At 47.5% G+C, this 20,320-nt stretch overlaps 1 protein-coding gene across 2 annotated transcripts in view; it reads right to left on the bottom strand.

Annotated features, from left to right (window-relative positions):
- Window positions 1–2,496: 2,496 nt before the first annotated feature.
- Window positions 2,497–20,320, bottom strand: part of CPVL (carboxypeptidase vitellogenic like) — a 108,081-nt gene continuing 90,257 nt past the window's right edge. For both annotated transcript variants that reach the window (XM_028526055.2, XM_036010455.1), the window contains exon 13: window positions 2,497–2,855. In XM_028526055.2, the coding sequence (XP_028381856.1) occupies window positions 2,751–2,855 (105 nt within the window). In that variant the 3' untranslated portion in view covers window positions 2,497–2,750. The remainder of the gene's footprint in view (window positions 2,856–20,320) is intronic.

Here is a 20,320-nt window from a genome sequence, read left to right as displayed (position 1 = left end):
TGGGGGTCATGGCCTGCAACCCAGGCATGTACCCTGACTGGGAATCGAACCTGTGATGCTTTGGTTCATAGCCTGCACTCAATCTACTGAGCTATGCCAGCCAGGGTAATATTTTTAATAGCATCCATGGGTTGAATACGCTTAGTCGTGTTTGGCAAACCTTGGGTTACTCATTGTGAAATAGCAACTCAAATGTTTGGTTCTTTGTTCACTCTGTTTTGACTCTGGGTTTCAGATTCTGTCAGAGCTGAAAGAGACACCTTACAGAGCTATGTGGATCCAAGTGGAAGAGATTCCTCATTCGCTGAGCTTTATTAACTCCCCGACTCATTTTTCTATCCTACTTGTCTTTTATGCAAGGATGTTTGTTGAAATATTCCCTGACTTAGGGTGTTTTTTGTAATATGCATGCAGTAGATGGAAATGTATCCGAACACTTGTTTTCAAATGCTCTTGCTGTGGATTAATTTCTTTTGACAAGAAATGACTTTCTCACTAATTGTTAAAGGACCACTTCTACCTTGAAAGGACAGATAATGTGTTTACTTTTTAAAAAATACGTGCTAGATGACCTACTAACAATAGCCGCTCACCAAGACAGAAGCTGGTGGCTCATCTGCAACGTCTGGCGTTTCGTCAGAAAGGGAAAGAGCGCCTCGTTCGCGGGTCCCAGGACTCCTCCAAACACACTGCCCTGAGCTGGCCCGCATGGGGCCAGAGACCTACGTGGTCGTCCCATCGCATGGGGAAGTGTCAGAAAGATCCTCCGGGAAGGCTTTGTTTATGAAATTAATCACACCAGTCACATCCTCTAGGCGTGTAAACTGCAAAGCTTGGCCCTAAGCTGGACCCAGGACCAGGAGAAGCCGCCTCATCCCTCCTCCTGACAACGGCCCCTCCTTGCGTAAGTCGTCTGCTTACTGTAACAGCGGTCATGTGACAAATCTGTCTGGGGCTGGGCCAAGGGAGGGCACCTGAACCGATGGATGTTCCTGGGCATCTCACAGGGGGTGTGCCCCCGCTCCGTGCTTGGAGAGTTCTACACAAAGGACTCTCTCCGGTTAAACCCCCAAACTTGTTTTTTTTAGCCTCTTTTTCTTTTACTTCTTTAAAGTAAAATACCTGGCAGATTCCGTGTTCACAGGGGCGTGTACCCTTAGAGGAGTCGGCTGGGGGGCTCCGGGAAGGCCTGGCGAGGGGACCTCCCCCCCAACACCCCCATGGCCCTAGGGTGTGGGACCGAGAGACCATGAGAATGGCAACACCGACGACTTCCATGTGTGGAGCTATTGTTTTGTGCCGCCGAACCCTGTGCTCCAGGAATGAAATCGATTCTCTGTGTTCCCTGGACTTACTTTCTATAACATCTCTGTAAACACTGGATGGAAGAATTCCGAACCACCGCCTCTGGGGGAAACGCAGGATCTGGTTCCTACCAGCCTCTGGTCACAATGGTTTTGTCAACCAGTCAATACAACACTATGTTTTATGTGTATTTCTGCTTTAAAAAAAAACACATTTACTTTATGCTGACGCATTGCATGGAACTCATGGCCGACAGCATTAGAACTTGCGCTCACTGGAAGATTATCGAATATATTTTGCTCATGAGGCATATCCCAGACTTCTTGCATTTACAGACACTAGGCAGCACTTGGGCTCTATGCTTAGGAGCCCTTTGAACAGCAAAATCACCAACACAAAGCACAAATGTGAAAAACATGGCACTAAATAGACCAGACAACGACACGCTCTCGGTGGGAGGGCTGCCGTGACAAGGTGGAGCGCGTTCTCATTGGCCCTCAGCTGACAGCGTGCGTGTATAAACATGTGATCTTTTAGTAGGGCATTTACTAATGTATGCATATTTTCAAATATGTATATTTTGATGCCAGGATATCTCTCTCTCTCTCTCCCTTTTTGTTATTTCAAAAATTATACAAAATCAGGGCATTGTTTATCTGGCTAAAAGAAGTACAGAATCTACAGCCCAGATTAAAAATGGCTCACGACCAATGTGGCCTGTAGGCTGTTCGATAAACGTGTACACGTCAGATGAACCAACAAAGTTTTTTAAAAAAGAAAGAAAGAGAAGGAAAAGGCAAAGATTCAGTATGTCTTCTAACTAAGGTCTCCTGCTTATCATCAATTGTTATATCATTACTTGTATAGCTGAGACTTCTATTTCGAAGAATTTCAGGCTACCTTTCATGTTAAGACTTTCTACATTCCCAAGTCTTCCTCACCACTGTTACAACCCCACCGGCTCCTTCAGAGTGATGGCTGAGCTATTCTTATCTAATAGTATTCACCACACACCTGCCAACGTAAGGCCTGACGAAAATCTGCTCTTTATGCAACAAGATGTTGTTACAGCTCTATTTTTTCATTGTACTTTTCACATACTCTTAGGAGGAAATTTAAAATTTCTGTTCAAGGCCCCAACGATCCCTTTGTCCGCATCTATCCTGATTGGTGTCTCAGAATCCATTCTTCCCATCTTTTAAGTTAAAAGGGTAAGTCTCATTCATGTGCCACATTTTCTTAAAGTTAATTTCAGGATGAACCACCTCTCCCTCCAAACAGGACCACACTTATAATTGCAAGGGTGATTTTTATTGACGAGCAACATTTTGCAGAGAGAGAAAAAAGAGACAGTTTTCTTATTTGTATGACATTTTCCATTTTGAACATTTTCTTTTCAAAAAGTCACACCCCTGACGTTCTCTCTGAGGAAAGGAGCTCATCCATCAATAAGGGTCCCACCCTTTCTCGTAAATGAAGCGATTGATCATGTCAAAAGCTCTCAGCGGCTGGTCAAAGGGTAAACTGTGTCCTCCACCCCGAACGATGAGCTGAAAGAAGGAAAACAAAAGAAAAATGGAAATTTTGAGAAAAGCATATTCTATTTTTTTCTTATTTTCTTCTTCTTTTCATGGCTTCTTTATTTATCTACTGAAAGCTTTAATTCAGATTGAAGTATTCTGAAAGCTTGCATGGATACAGAACCTATTTTTTTTTTTCAATCCGTGCCTTTAGATATGCTGATGTCTTGCTTTTGGCAGCTTTAACAATAGGGACCTGAAGGTGGGAATGCTTTGAGGTTGCATCGTTATTTAATTTTACACAAAGTCGAGTTTATCATTAACTTGTATAAAACTAGAAAATTCCTTCTTGTCTTTTGCTGCTTGGGAGGGAGCTGTCCGCTCCCCTATGCTATGCTATAATTCTTACCTGGTTAGGCCCTAAGGTGGAGGGCACCCACCGGGGGAGGGAGGGGACCCACCCCAGCTCAGCTCTGCCTGCAGCTGGGTGGAGGAGTTTACCCAATTCCACCCTTCATTTTACTGGTCCACTTGGCCCTCTCACTGAGCTGTACTTTCCATGCCAGCCTTTACCATTAATAAATGAAAAACAAAAACAAAACAAAACAACAAGAAACAAAAAAATCCTGCTACCTGAAATTTTAAAAGGCCATTGTTTTTGAGCAGCATGGAGTTCTCCCAACATTTCATTGTGAACAATTTTCAAACACAGAGCAAATTTAAAAGATTTTCATACACACACCATTTAGAGTCTCTCATTAACCCCCACTTTGTTCATTTTCTCATACATGTATCCCACTATTTATGTATGAATCCATCTTATCTCTTTGATACGTTTCAAAGTCCTACAGCAGTATCAGTACACTTTCCCCCAAAGTTGTATGCAAAATTAACGCACAATGGCATGCACTAGACTTAAGTGTAGACTAAGTTTGGGTAGCAGTGGGCAGCTGTGTCCCCTCTCAGGATGTATAAAACAAGTCACACAATTGTGAGTGAGTGAATTAGCTAGAACCCTGGCTGCTGATGCAAACCAGTGTTTTTAATCAAATCATTGTCCTTGTCCAAAAACGCTTTCCTCTTGGACCAGACTTGACAGCTTAGTCACAGAACAGAACCCTTTGCCCGCCTCTCAGCAGCCCTCCGAGGTGGGCCGGGGAAGCAGACCGCCGTCGCAGATGTGGGATCGGACTTACTGCTCGCGCACCGTGGGAAACGCCTGCCCTGTGCCACAGTCCGCCGAGGGCCGTCTGCGCCCTGCTGCGGGGACGGCGGAGCCCGTCCACCACCGGTGCCCAGGCTTGCATCTGGAAACCCAGCGTGTCCCACTTGTTGTCACAGGCTGAGAGTGAACAGATGGGCGCCAGGAGGCCGTGCAGATGACTCTCGCGGAAAACGTTTGCTGTCCCCATGCCCCCAGGCTAGAATTCTCTTCCTGTGAGTTCCCGTCCAAATCTCTGGCCTTAGCAGGAATCTGATGCGTGATTTTTGTGCAACTTCAGCTCAGCTGAGGACACAGGGAAGTTACGTTTGTGACAAAACCCAGCTGCTTCTACTGGAAATGAGTTCGGCAGCAATGGTTCAGCGCAGCAATAAACTGAATACCCACAAGTCAAGGTCACCGGTCTCCAGGACCAGAGCCACCGCTAATGGGAGGGGGGGCTGGCACGGTGTTTGACTGCCCTGGCTCAGGGAAGGGGGGCCGTGTGTCAGAGCGCAGGAGCACGACTCCAGGCATCGCAAGCTATGTGACTTTGGGCAAGTAATGTAACCTCTCTTAGCCTCTGTTTCCTTAACTATACAATAGGGAAAGAAGTATTTCCACTGGGGAGAGCTGTGAATCGTGGGAGAGATTCATGGAATAACGTCCATAGAACACTTAGCACAATGCCTGGGATGATAGTCGAGAAATGTTAGTCATTGTCATTATTCCTCTAACAAGTATCCTTCTTCAAGATCCAGCATCAAAATGCTTGTATTGACCACCCTTGAATATTGCGTTCCCACGTTAGCATCAGAGATCTCGGTTTAAGGAGGTCGTTTAAAACTTGGGCATGCATGAAAGTACATGAGCTTGTTCCGGTGGGCTGCTGGGCCCTCCCTGTACAGGGTCCAATTCTGAAGGTCTCAGGCAAGGCCTAAGCATTTGCATTATTAGCAATTCCAAGACAATGCGGGTGCTGCTGGCCCAGGGGCCACTCTGTGAGGACTACTGCTTAGAAGAGCTTTTTCTGTTCTGTGACAAGCCAGGCAATTCTCCATTGACTTCGAGGGAGGCTACAAATAGACGTTCATCAAACACTTACTCCTGGCCTCCCCTTAGTGTATTTCTTCCTGGTCATCTGCTCTCCTGGCCTTTACACACACATGCACACACGTGCCGTTTACGTCCCTGACGATCACGTGGCCAGGGAGAGAGGACACTGTTGGGTGTCATAATTCTTATGCTCAGTGACCTGCCTGACCCGGGTCCAGCTCTGAGCTGCCATCTGTAATGACCAAATGCCGTCACAAGGATGTCGTTCAGACCGGAAAGGAAAGCCCCTGTAGGAGCAAAGTCTTCTCGCCACACATTCTCCAAGTCTGTTCTCCAGCAGGTTCACATACAGCATGTCACCGACATCACCCTCAAAAGTAAGTTTGTGAGTGCTGAAACGTCACCCTTCTGTCATTTGCAGCTGCGCTGTTTGCCACTCACAAGTGAAGGGCACCACCATTCCCCGTGCAGCGGCACGTGACAGGGCCGTGATTACACGTGCAAGTGGGAAGAGATCAATCTCCAGGCTCCCCGGGCGGTAACAGCCTCATCCCCAGAAACTGTGTATTGGGGCTGTTTCCACACTAGAGCTGAACCGGCTGGACTCAGGGGTTCCGGATGCTCCAGGGGGTCACAAATGCGTCTGAATTTTAAAAAGGTTACAGAGAACGCGTTAGAACTTCAATTCACTTTGTTTGGTAGAAAATTGTCCAGTTCTCCCTGGAACTAGAAATGGGCACTGCCCGTGCAGGTTTCCCAGTCGTGGCTGAGGCTCGAACCATGTGCCTCGTAGACCGATAATAAGCACTCATGCAGGGGTCATCGTACCATTATTTTCTGGCTCTTTATGGTGGAAAAAAGGAGTTCTTTTCCCCTTTGGAGAGTAGAGGAAGGGCATATGTTACAAGATTAATAAATATAAAATTCATTGCAGTAGTTTTTCAGAAAGAAAGGATTATGATATATTCTTCAGGAGGGGGAATACTTCTCTCCCCCGTGTCTTCCATTTCCATGCGGCGAGTCCTTGCTTCCCCCAGTAAAGTTCCCAGTGAGAGTAAGGAGGCAGCTTGAAGAGGAGCTCAAAACTCCGTCGATTTGTGTGACTTCACTGTCAGGAGCGAGTGTTACCCCTTAGGCCTGCCAACACCACCATCCACCCCGTCCTTCCCCTCCGCCCCCTTTCAGCACCCGCAGTGCCAAACGCCGCACCCCCCAGAAGTGTCAAGCAAGCAAGACCTTACTTGTCTTAGCAGAATGAGAGAAAGCTGCCCTGCCTTTTTTCCTTTCTAAGAATCCACTTTACAACAAAAGGATTTGATGCAATTAAAAAGTAACCAAAACCTCACTTCCTCCATGTCCGGTTTTATATTTGACATCCACAAGAGGATAAAAAGCACAGTCCAACCCATTAGTGACGCTTGCTCAATATCTAGCTTTAGGATCTATATTTGTAGTTCCTTTTGGAGGACAGAATGAGTGGGGAAGAGAGGGTGAGGGTCGAGGTTCCAGCAGTGAGCACTCTGGGCCAGGGGTGCCGTGGGGCCTGGGATCCTGACTCGCTGGCTTCTGGGTAACACACAAGCAAGAGCCAGCCAGCCTGGCAGGATGTGATCTCCTGCACACAGCAGTGCGGGACGGCTGTGGCAGCGGTGTGCTGCGGCTCTCACCCTCCACACCTCGCTGCCCCTCTCCTCCGTCAGCGAGGTCACGGGGGTCACGGGGGTAGCGGGAACTCCGCCACGGGGGAGTGTCCCCACCACGGGAATCGATCAGCGCTGCAGGTCAGCCTGCCCCCCTCCTCCCAACCCCCTTCGCCCTCGGACCACTGCTTCTCTGACATGGCAACTCTCCTGGGGAAAGAAGAAACATTTGGGCGTTCTTTCTTTTTCTCAAAATAGATCAAGGAGACATCCACCTGAGTGGGTAACTCCTAAGATCCAAAACTCTTCTGAAACCCTGGCTGGGGAAATCAGAAGAGCAGGAAGACCAGAAGGCCCTATCGTCGCCTGTGTCCAATCCTGCATCCCCACTTGGTTCCAGCACAACCGGCAACGACTGTTTCAGGGCCACGCCACCGCTTTCGCTGGGACCTTCCGGTGGCGCCGGAGCCCGTGAGGTCCAGAGCTGGCCTGTTTGGGACAACTGACCAGACAGGGCATCTAGATTTAGCTGGGTTCCTGGCCCACAACCGAACGGGACCCAGGGCCCTCACACGTCCCCAGGTCCCAGGAATTTAAAACTACAACGTGTGCCAAGGACACAACATTTTCACGGTAACATTTGTTGACAGAAAACAAGCCCCACAGGGTTCACTACCAAAGCCAAGTCCATGCAAAGCAAAAACCAGGCCCTCTGTCCCTCTGTCTCACCCCTCCGCCCACCCCTCTGCCCCACACTGCCCTCCGCCTGGTTCCACGTCCCCACGTGGAACTCTGTGGGCCTGGTCACACTCCCAGTCCACAGCAGAAAAGCGGTGGTTTAAAAAGCAAACCCAATTCCCTCTGTGTTTCTCAAAGAGTATTAATTTTTTAAACCCATCTTCCATGTGTGGATAATGCCTGAAATGTTAAACTTCTTGGTTATTTATTCACTTCCCATAATGAAATCGTTCTCTGTTAAATTTCAATAGATTATTAAAAACCACTCAACAGCTAAGAGAAAATTATGCACCATTGCCTAGCTGTTCTACCTCACTAAATAGATCTGCTATCCAATTTATATTTTAAATAATACAATAAATTAGCTCCCTGAGTATTAGCTAAGTGCATATTTGGGTAGATTGATTTAGAGGCATTCTTTTTATGCTAATAAGTCTTCGCTAATGAAAAAGAGCCACAGGAACTAAGAGGACGCTTGGCAAATAATCAGAGTAAAACTGGGAGTTGCTATTGTTTGTTATTTCCTTTGTTTTCAGGAAGCAAGCTGTGTCCTTTTTAAGAGAAGGAAAAATAATTCAAATGCCAGGAATTCAATTTTTAAAAGGAGAAGACACTCCAGTCGGCCCTGAGACAATGAAAGTTTTACAACACCTTCCACAAATTGGTTTCCCAGAATATTTTCCCTTATTCCTTTTATATGACGCGGAGAGGAAGTAGCCTTCAGCTGCCGTAAACAATGCATCTGCTAGTCGGGAGGGGGCTGTTTTGAACCACTCATTATCTCTGCACGTCTGGTCTGTTTCCTAGAAGACACCACTGTGGTGTGTGCAACTGGTGAGTGACAACAACATTCCTTGTGTACTATTCACACACACACACACACACACACACACACACAACTAGAAGGGTTGTCGGCATGAGGCAGGGGCCAGTTTGATTTTAGTTCTAGTGTGCTGAACATTTGCTGAGTGCCAGGAGCGGGGCCGAGGGGTTTGCTACAGCAGAAACCACGCGGTATTCCTTCCCTTAGGGAGCTCAGTGTCAGACCAGGGAGGAAGGCACCTGAGGAGTTAAAAGAAACCCCAGTGTGGTACCTGCGATGGGAAAGTTGCACAGAGAGATGCTAACTAAGGAGGAGGGGACTTAGATGCTGAGACTTCTGGGAGGAGGGCTTCCTAGAGGTGACGCTGGAGCGTAGCTTTGGGAGGCACACGAAGGTTTTCCAGGCTGTCTGAGGAGCAGAAAGGGCCTCCTGAGGAATAGGGAGGGCGTCCCCCAGACATTGCTGGCTGACAACACAGCAGGTGTGTTTGGAATATTATGAGGTGTTTTTTTCCTCTCCAAATTCTAATTGAGAAAAAGGAGAGCGAGAGTTCAGGTTGGGGAAGGAAGCTGAGGACGGATCAAACACCTTCACTCTTCTCGTAGACTTTGGGTTTTATTCTGCAGGGAGCAGAGAGTCGGGGAGAGGTTGCAAACGCAGGGGGAAACACGACCAGACTTGTGTTTTGGAAAAAGCACAGAGCGGAGAGGAGACGGGAGAGGAGAGACACTAGTTAAGACCAGCTAAGGAGACGCCTGTAGAAGGCAAAACATGTTAAACAACAATAACAAGGAAAACCACATTTAGAGTGTTCTTGAATAGCAGCTTTTAAAACTTGTGCCTGTTCTTAAAACACCACAGGGGTAACTGATTTACTTTAGAATTTATAATAAGACGGGGTAGCCATCATTGTTTCAGTGTACCTAAAATGCTGCACTTTTTTTTTATTGGTTTGCATAGAATCCATGTTTTTCTTTTTAAGTAATTCCTTGTGGTTTCCGTGTCGAGCACTAGGAAATGAGTCAAGTCATGGCAGTGAGAAGGATGTTATAAAACAGATGTGAGAAATGCTAGCTAAGGAACTGGGGGAGTACTGTTTTGCCAATTACAATTTTTCTTAATTTTCTGGTAAGACTCACAGCACAGCAATTGCTAAATAACTTCCCTTCCTTGCTGTTTCAATAGAAAAGTAATGAAACTTGTCCTGTGTTGGAAGAAGATTCATGTGTTTCTCCCACATGGTCCAGGGCTTGCCTGCAAATCCATGATATACACTGAAATCAGTTTATTTCGTTTAGTTACTTCTTCTTCTGGGCCACTGTGGGTGAGGCAAGGGGCTGAAGGAATACATTTCTGATTTTGTGTTTTTGAGCTGGGTATTTTGGTAGCCAACCTTAGCACAGGACATCCTGAAAGAAAAATGCGTCTGCATAAACGAAGCAGCACCAACACGTAGACGTGACTAGTTGACTTGTTCACGCCACCCTTTCATCGTGCCCACGTGGGTGGTAGTCCTTCAGTCTGATGGTAGCCAGAGAAGAAGAGGGGGAAGACAGCAGGAGGCAAAAGGGCAAACCATGAATGGTAGACATGGGAAAGGCCATTAAGCCCGCCTTCCACTTAACAAACCCAGGCGACAGATGACAAGAGACAGGTCCAAGAGTTGGTGATGCAATAGAATAAGCAGCATTCTTATACTTTACTAGCTAGGCTACATCCGTTTGGAAAATGTTTTGGCATTATTGAATGAAATTGAAGAAGCTCATCTGGTGAATTCTTCAGTTCTACCTGTAGACATTGTTCTTAGAGAGACACTTACACACAGGCACAAGGAGACAAGTGCAAGAAAGTGCATCACAGCAGTTCTGTAGTAGCAAAAAAACTGGGAACAGCCCAAATGTCCAGTAGCAATGGAATGGTTAAATAATACAATCATACAATGGAATACTATGCAGCCACAAAAAAGAATGGAGTGCAACTGAACATATCAACTTGGTGAATCTCACAAAGAGCTGAACAGCAAAAGCATTTTAAAGCAAAATGCATATGGAATAATCCCTCTCTCTAAAATTAAACAAGAAAAGTAAAATATTGTTTATGGAGATGTATATCTGTAGTAAAACTATTAATTTTTTAAAATGGGAAAAAGATGATAAAAACAAAATCCAGGACAGTAAGGAAAGGAGATGGACTTGGGGAGAGCAAACTCATGGTAATGTTGCATTTCTAAACTAGCTGATAAGTATAAGGGTGTTCACTTATTGTTTTATCTTATGCAAGTATTATACATATTCTTTCTATTATTCAATGTTTAATTAAAAAAAATAAAAGAAAAACTACCTACTAATGCTGTCAAACTCACAAAAACAAATCTGTAAGAAATTTAACATGTTCTCCGTCATGCTTTTTTCTTCTGCCCAACACGGAGGTGATGAGATGGACCATATGGCTGAAAACAGTGAGTGGGGAGGATACAGAGAAGCAATCGAACAGAAACAAAGGCAACAATGGGAAGTCCCCCTCTGGAAAGTAGCTCTAAGAAGACAGAGCTGGTGCCAGAATCTGAACCTTGGGACTCTGGCTGCTGCATAAAAAAATAAATTTCAGGAACTAAAACAAACACCCACACCTCCACGCTGACAGCAGAAGAGCAAGTTGCCAAACATTTGAGGGTTTTGGTTTTTTTTTTTTTTTTTGCTCGATTGTTTTTTACTCTCTAAATCCGAACTCCCATGTTCCTCTTCTTCCCTGTTTCCATGTGTTAGAAGCCAAGTACACATGGAAAAACAAAACCCAAAAGGCTGGGTGCTTCATTGATTGTCAACAGGGGTGGTTCCAATTACTGTTCAACCAGAAGGAGCTCAGTGCTTTGGAAGCATCTCGCTACTCAATTTAACCACTTTTATTTGCTATTATTAGGCTGCCATGTAGCACATTGTGGAACACCTTCCAAGCTAACACCGGATGCGATTACAGTAGTCCCACACCTTCCTGATAAATAATATTTAGTCCATCTCATCATCTGAGCCTTTAAAACACAGTATCTATTAAGGACTGTCCTGGAGGAAGAGCTTCTTGCCCTGTGAAAACAGATTAATACCAGAAGTCAATAAAGGCAGTAGGAATAAATATTACATGTTATCAGGTGCCAGGTAGAATATCAGCATTATTTCAATTAGCCCTAATAATGAATGCTTCCATGAAAGATGTAGGTACTCATATGATACCCACTTCGCGCATGAGGAATCTCTGGAGAGTCTGAGTACCTTGCCCAAGGCCATACAACCGGTAAGTGGTGGGACGGGCAGCAAACCCACATCTAACATGGTGTCAGTCTCCTAGTCCCTGAGCTCCAGAGCCACTGGAGTGTGGAGATAGTGGGAGTAGTCAGACCTGCCAAGGGAATAAACTGGGAATAAAATTCAAGTCTACTTGAGAGCTAAGCTCATAGCTTCTGCATCTGGAGTCCCCAAAGGTGGTCTGTGGTTTGGGATGGGGAGGGTCTGTAACTTAACAGTTCAAATAATCTAGCTCATGGGTCCTTGATCTTTTGTGGGCCATGGACCCCTATGGCTGTCATCTCGTGCAGCCCAGGGGCACCTCTCAGAATAATGGTTTTAAGTATGATATAATGTATATATTTAAATATTTAAGTAAAATAGATCACACACAAAGCCCTTACAATGAAGTTATCAATATAGTAAAAAATTTATGATGTGTGTATATATATATACACACACACACACATACACATATATGAACATATTCAATAAGAGTGGATCTGACCACTACTGGGATGGCCATAAATGTTGTTTCAAGATATTTGCCTTATAGTTCATCGACTGGGAGTAAAAAGGAGAAAACTGTATTTGAACAATGATTAAAATAAAATAAAAAAAAAGATATTTGCAACAGTGTATGCATTTGACCTGAAAATATTTCTGCTTTCTATTGGTGACAAAGTCGAAGGCACCACTAATGACACCGCGGGCTGTTGCCTACACTCATAATGGCAGGAAATGCTAAATTTCATAATTCATAATGGAAGGAAATGCTGTTTTGGTTAGAGGTTAGTAAAAATAAAGATGCAATCTTTTTTCCCTTCGGAGTTCACTGACCCCTTGAATCCTAACCACAGGCCCTAACCCCGGGTTAAGAGTCCTGAAAAACCTAGCCATCAGCTCACGGAGGTGCTAAGTTTATTCCTGAAAAGGCTTCAGTCTACATCGATGCATTTGATGTTTTGCTTTGACGTGGAATTACTTGTAGCCGCCTATAATATCATTTGACCAAGTATGAACATCCAGAGGCAGGGAATAAGGAATAAACACCCAGAAGCACGTTCCCTGTGCCGGGTGGGCTACATCTTTGCGAAGAGCCCCTCTGGAGGGTGTTGACAGTAGACCCTGCTTGATGTAATTGTCTCTTTGTTGGAAAGCAACCGTGACCCAAGGGCTTTGCCCACAAGGGCCGCATCATTTCAGCACAGGGCAAAGACTTGGCTGGGAAGAAGAAGCTAATGTTTTGAATAAATAAAAGAGTTTTTCTCCGAGTCTAAATTACCCGTGGTCTATCAGTGTTTTGGGAGAACAAAGTCCACTTGTAACCCTACAATGCACGGCAGGGACTGAGGTCTAAAATTTAGCGTCAGGTTTTGGCTGACGATTTCAGCGAACCGGAGCCACACCAGTGGACACTGTGGACTAGGGGACACTTTGCTCAGTGCAATGCTTCAGCTCAATGGCTGGTTTGTTAGAAGCAAAACCATGGTCTCAGGTTTCTGGTTGGCCGGAAAGTAAGTAAAATAGGTCAGGGTTTAGAAAGCACTTTAGGCGTCAGGATGGTAATGTATTCAAACATAAGCCCCACAGGGTTCTTGCAAGATGAAGTCCATTTTAGTATCAGCAGAGAGACAAACCACAGCACAGCGTAGGGGTTCCCCCAAACTGCCTACGTATTAGAATTCCCCAAGACACCTAACCACTGATTGATGCTCAGGTCCTACTCCAGACGAAGAAAGTCAGGATATCTGGAGAAAAAAGCCTGGGAATCTGCATTTGTAAGGGCTGAGCCACATGGATTCAGGAAATGTAGTAGATTAACAACAGTCCCAAACTCTGTGCTGCTCTTCCCATCAAAATGCTGCTGGCCTCACTCTAGGATTTGCTATGACCCAGAGAAGGCAACGGAAACAAGATTCTGGGACTTCAGAAGCCGGGCCTTCAAAGGACTGGCATCTCTTTCTTCTCATTTTGGGGAACCAGCTGCCGTGCTGTGAAGGCCAGGCCAGGACATTGCATGGTTAGAGGCCCCCCAGAGAGAGCCCTGGGTGGGAGGAGACCTCCTCCCATGGCCCAGCTTCAGCCAGACTCTCAGCTGAACACAGCTGCATGTGTGACCTCAGCCTGTGTCATCGGAATCAGAAGAACCACCCAGCTGAGCCCATTCCAGCCACATCATTGTGAGGAATAATGAATTGTTGGTGTTTGAGCCACTACATTTCGGTATGATTTCTTATTCCATAATAAGTAACTGAAAAAAAAACTATTTGCTGACAATGCTCTATTCTTTTTTCCTTGAAAGATCTGTTGTTCTTATCTTGGAATCTTGACGGGGACTGAAAAGCAAGGCTGGATGCGTCTTTCTAATGCAGATGGGACACAGAATTACACTGCTAGCCCAGGTGGAAGCTTCCCGAATACAAACAAAGGAAGACCAATCCCATGTGGCCTTAGGTAAGCCCCCAGCTCCCGAGGGCTTGCAACTACATCATCCCGTGGCCCTGGTGATAGACATGGAAATCCACCAGCAGATCCCCCTTCAAGGGCGGACTTGTGCTCAGCTGTGGGGAGCTCCCTCCCTCAGCAGCAAGCCTCCAGCCATCACCTCCATCAGAGTCTGCCTCAGCTGCAGTGAGCAGTCTTTCCTAAAATGAGGCCGTTCCTGGGGCAGCCCGTGTTTGGAGCCTGAGAGAGGCGGGGATAGACAGGCCTGGCTGTTTTGACCTGGTGCGAACCCCTGATGGAAAGTACTCCCTCTGGAGCCCCCTGCAAGGTTGGCCAGGGCTCGTGAGGCTATCCCACTGCTGGGTTTCCTCCTGGGCCAGTGCTGCTTCCTGTCCCTTCTCTCACCAGCATCAGTCACTGATGAATGAATGTCTCGGGTCCCAGTCGTGGCCTGGATGCCTCCTTCGGGAGGTCCAGCCTGGGATGCCATGGGGCTAGCAGCTGTCAGTATGAAGCATGTGGGGTGTGGTTGGTTGCTGCGTTCTGGCTGTTTGGCCACAGTCTGATTCCCTTAAATGGACAGAAGAACTCTCCCCAGGTCTAGACGATAGAGACAAAGGACCCACGAATAGGGACTTCTGTCTTTGTGGAAGGACACAGGGCTGGGAGAGAGATGAAGATCCTGTGGAACGGTTTCCATGACAAAGCCAAAACATTTCCCCAGGGAATTGGCTGCAGTTGGTAATCAGGGTCTCAAATCTGTCTAGCGGTTCCTTCCCTTCATTACATACTGTCTTAAACGCTCATTCCCTCTCAGCCAGTCACAGTCATTGCTCTTTGCTGACTCTGATTTTGTCCGTGCAATCAAAGACAGGCTGAACACCTTCCTGGAACCATCATTTCCTTCAGAAATAGTTCATAACGCTCCCAAAGCTGTTTAAAACCCTACAAAAGTCAGTTGTCAGCAGGAAGTCCAAGGAAGGCAGGCGGCCAGGTGTCTGTCATCCCCTCCGTGGATTATCCGTGGAAACACTCATATCCTCATCTGACCTTCCCTTCCGGTCGAAGCACTGTGGTTCTCCTTTTCTCAGACTCTTGGTTGGACGTAGTCAATGATACACAGTAAAGGTTATGTTGGTGTTAGAGAATCACAGCTAGGAATCTGGAGTTACATTTTCTGTCTGCACACCATGTTTTCTTCCTCCTCTTGCTTCTCCTCCTTGTATGTACCCCCCTTTATTTTAGGGGGCAAATTATTCCATGTGGATTGGATGTGCTGCCAAAGACTGTGTACCACCGACACCCCGCCCCACCAATGTCACCACCACATCACACACATGCCACGGGCAGACATGTGGCCCAGTTCTGGGCAACCACAGTATCCCACCCTTTACCGTAACTCCACTGCCCTCTCAAGTTCAAAGGCACCATGGTGCAGGGGAGGGGTCGATTTGGGTTGCCAACCTTAGATACAACTGCTATTTGAAACCTTAAACAAATTTCTCAGGGGAAACTCCCACTTCTTCATTTATGAGTTAGTAAATTCAATCATGTAATTTACAGGGAAGCTACTATAACAGGGAGCAGCCAAGGGCGGGCACAAATAAGGATTGGTAATGGGGTCCAGAACTTGGTGTCCAGAAAATATTAGGAAAAAAAATATAGGATGTCTCACCCCCACAAGTCTGAGCTGGGGGATGGGACACATGGAGCAGGGCCATTGAGAGTTGTTTTGAATAGCAACAGCTTTGCAGATAACCTCTAGAATGGTCATTTAACGTACCTATAACATTTAACTAGTTTCATGGATATGTTAAACAGCTGTGGCTATAATTTGAGCCAGGGGGATGGGAGTGACTCCAATCCAAGATATAACTGGGAGGCAACTCCCCCTGGTTACAGAGCCTGCGTAAAAGCTTGGAGATGATTGGCTCCACACCACAGGGCCACGCCTGCCCAGACTTACTATGGCAGCCCAGGAAAGCTGGAAAAATACGGGAATGCTGGCAGCTGTGGCCAATTGTGGGAGAAGTCGGGAATGGTGTGGCAGAGGAAGATTGGCACTGGGATTTAAACCCAGGAGCGGCAGCAATGCAGCGGCTTTTTGGGACTACACAGGTTGGGCAGAGGAGAACCACAAACTTCTATCTCTTTTTCTGAGATATGGTTCCTTGGGCTGGGCAGAGGGGGAAGGAAGGACTATTCATTAGCGAGTATTCTAAAGGACTTTGGGATCTCAATGAAGACATTAAGTCATTACTCTTAAGTTTGTATAACTCTTTAAATAAATAATCCCTTTCCTTTTCACCAATCTCTGGCATTGAGAGACGTCTTTCCCTGGCGGCGGGCCAGGTGAACCTAGTACAGGGTGGGGGTCCCCCGGAGCACAAGGGTGGGTCCATTTGGTGAAAGTATATCGTTCACCCCCACCCCTGCCCCGGTCTGTTCTGTAACACTACCAGAGTTTCATAACATTGTGGGTGGAAAAGCGTCTGGCAGGCCACAGGCCGAGGGCTTGCCAACACTCCTTGGGCTTTCCCAACACCCCTGTGCAGCAACTGAGTTTGTTTGGGATTTACAGAACCAGAAACTGGCCTGAGGCTAGAAAGTGACATTCAAACCAGGTTTGTGCGACTCCACAGTCTGCCTTCCTCCCTGACACCAAACCACCTGCCGTGGGTCCTGACTCCCCGACGTGGTCACATTTTGAGGGGGGTGGGCTCTCTCCCTTTGGTTCACCTGGATGTAACCTCCAGCTAAAGGTTTCATTCCTTTTGGAAACGCAGGAGAAAGCCCCCGAGGGGAGGGTTGCCCACCCTAGGCCCGAGGGCTTCCTAAGCCAGGCCCGGGCAGGGTCCGGGTGCAGGTGCTCAGGGGGTGCGCCGCAGGGGCAGCAGGGGCTCTGCCATGACGCCAGCAGCCGGGCTGTCCCTGTGAACACCTAGCTGGTCAGTGGGTGTGGCCTCCCAGGAAGCGTCCTCTCTCAGGAGTCGGTCCTCCAAGTGGAACCGTCCCAAGCTCATCCCCCACACCCCCGGCCTCTGTTTCAGAATCAAGCACCAAGAAAGCAGTCTCAGGAAGGACGGTGGGAACCTCCTTCCCACACGGCTCCTGACACGCTCCTGCTTCCCCGGGACCCTCCTCACTGACCTCTCTCCACCCCAGAGTCATCTCTTACTGACATTGTCAACTTCCCGAAGGACAACCTCGAAAATGTGCTTCGGCCCCTCCCATGGTGACGAGAACAGCGTGCTTCCACTTCCAGGAGGTCCCTGGAGCAGTCAGACTCGTAGGGACAGACAGCAGAGTGCTGGTGCCCCGGCTGGGGACGGTGGAGGGGGTCAGTGTTTAATGGGGCAGCGTCTCCGTTTTACAAGATGAGCAGAGCTATGGGGAGGAAGGGTGGTGATGGCCGCACATAGGTGCATTTAATACCACTGGACTATGCACTCGAAATGGTTAAGATGGTACATCGTATGTTTTGTGCTTACCACAGTAAAAGGAAAATCGAAAAGAAAAACCCAACAGCCTTCCGTGGCCCTGCAGTGCTTATATCATGAGCCCTCACCCCTCTGCCCACGGTGGAGGCCCCACGATCCCTTCCTACTTCCCCTCTCGGCTTTGATTATCGGGGCTCCAGCCCAGAGACCAGGGAATGCGCTCTGCCCATGCCCGGCCTCACACGCTCTCACTCCAGGGCTCTGCCCGCCACGTTTGCTCTGTTCGTCTTAGCCGACGGGAGCATCTGTTCTTTCATTAATATCAGAAGCTCCCAGGTAAAGCTGTAACTCTTCTGAACGCTGGATGAGCCTGGCTTACCGCCGCCGAAGCTCCAGTGCCTTGATAAAATCCCTGACACCCCGTCTACAAGAGGTCAGCGACGTGACTACAGAGCCTGCCCTGGATGTGAAGCACATTGTTTCCCAGGCTTGCTGCCATTCCTGCAGACTTGTATGCAGATCCCATTTTTAAATACATTAGCATACCGCTGCTAATCTGTCATTTCAGAGGCGGTGCCGCGGTGAAGCAGGAAACCACTGGGCTGGAAACCAGAAAACCTGGAATCTCAGACGTGAAATTGGTAGGAGACTTTGGGACAGTCACTTAACCTCTGGGTTTCAGTTTCCCCATCTGGAAAACTAGACCGAAAATTTGTTCCAGCTAAAAAAATGTTATCTAGCTCAGATCATCCACCCTGAAATCAGTGAGTAATCTGCATTGTGATCAATAATGAAAACACACAAGCCCTGGCTGGCGTAGCTCAGTGGATTGAGTGCGGGCTACAAACCAATGCATCACAGGTTCGATTCCCAGTCAGGGCACATGCCTGGGTTGCAGGCCAGTGGGGGCCATGTGAGAGGCAACCACACGTTGATGTTTCTCTCTCTCTCTTTCTCCCTCCCTTCTCCTCTCTAAAAAAAATAAATAAAATCTTTAAAATAAATAAATAAATAATATTGAAAACACACAGAAAATACAATGACTTAAACTAAGACGAGGAAAAGCAGACTTGTTGGGCAGTAGGCAAAAGCCGACACATCAGAAGCTATACCCAGTCAGATTTGATAAGAATGAAAACTGACCAGGGACTCAAACTTTTTTTCAATGGTGAAATGGAAAGTAATTTAAATAAAAATATTTTCAGTGACGTAAAGATAGAAAAGTTTGAAATGGCCCCCATGCTATTGTCAGAAAAATTTAGCTTCATAAAATGTGTTCTAGGAAAAGGTTCTTACAGGCACCAGAGTAGCTGGGGCTGCAACGCCAGTGCTCCGTTTCTGCGTGCTGAGTCGACCCTTCCTCGGGGCTGAAATGATGACTCGGTGACAGAAGAACGAGCTGTCCTGCATTTCAAAAGCCATGACAACACCCGAAGAGATCCTGACAGCGACTCTGACATTTGGAGAAGGACAGAGAAAGACCCTAAAAGAAGCAGCAAGGCGGACTTGACAGTTGACGGCCATGGGTTGTCACCAGCCAAGGACAAAGAGGATCAGACCTCTGACCTCCACTACAGCAGTATTAGGTTAGTATATGCCTGTAAATACACATGCACGCACATATACATGTATACACACACACACACACCTACACGCACACCGGAGTCGGTACCATCAGAGAGGTGTGTGTGTGTGTGGTAGGTGTGTGTATACATCTGTGCCTGAAAATACATGCACTGAAGGCCACTGTACTATTCTATACTTCTTGCTAACTGAGCCCCTCTGGGCATAAATAAAAAGTAGATATTTCAGCTATTTCTTCAAAGGTGTCTCAGAGAAAACTCAGTCCAAACCTGGCATTTTACAGACAAACAAACTGAGGCTCAGAAAAGGGCCACTGCCCCAGGTGACATCATAAGGCCGTGCCCAGCTCGTAGACTGCTAGAGATGATGTGGAAGGCTCGGAGCCTCTGGGCGAGGTCCACCTCGGGGCAACACGCCACCCCTCCCTCCGCCCGAATACGTGGGGACGCTCGCTCTCCGCCTCGGGCAAGCACCCTGCGGCTCCCGGGGAGAGCTGTCATTTCTTTAATTGGACATTTTAAGCCAGCATCCAAAGGCAAGTCTACTTCGGTTTCGATTTTTAAATTAAGAGCTGTGGAGGTTGGCAGGGAGGGAGGTTTCCTGTTTGGCAGACACACACGCATGCTTCTGTTTTGTGCGTCTCCCGCTGAAAGGCGAGGCCACGGCCGAGGTCTGTTGTTTTCCTTATCGGACGCCTGACATTTGGACGGTGTCCTCCGTGCAAGCCTCACAGAGAATGCCTTTGTCGACACCGGGGCTCCTGTCCCTCCTGCGCTCCGCCCTCACTGCCACCCGCCACCCCCCACCCTCCGCTGAGCGTTCCTGGGCGGGAGCTCCGCCAACATTTTAAAATCACCTACATAAAACGCAGACCCCTTGCTGCGCAGTGAAACCCTCCCTATCACAAACATATGTGGGCCTTGCTTCTTTTGTTACCCACGTTTTGGCAGCCAGAGGAGTGCCATTTCAGCTCTCCATGGGTTCTGCATGCACAAGAAGGGTCCAAGGGCTTTCTTGTGATATTTGCCACAAGTTTCTGAGCGGCGGCCAATCCCTTTCCGCACCTCGGTGACACACGCAGCCACAATCTGGTCTCCCAAGCTGATGCTCTGTGCACAGCGCTGAGCAGGACGCATGCAATGCCAGGCACTGGAGTGCTCACAGGCTGGGCCGGGGACGGCGACTTACAGGTGGCGGAGGTGGCCAACAAAGGATCTGTGGGACATGCTGAGTGTGCCCAAAGCCATCGTCCTCGGGAAGCAGTGCAGCAGATGGGGACAGGCAATG

Source organism: Phyllostomus discolor, chromosome 10 (assembly GCF_004126475.2).
Source record: "Phyllostomus discolor isolate MPI-MPIP mPhyDis1 chromosome 10, mPhyDis1.pri.v3, whole genome shotgun sequence".
Classification (NCBI taxonomy): domain Eukaryota; kingdom Metazoa; phylum Chordata; class Mammalia; order Chiroptera; family Phyllostomidae; genus Phyllostomus; species Phyllostomus discolor.
Note: the sequence above shows the minus strand (reverse complement) of the source record. Positions and strands in the feature narration are given on the sequence as shown.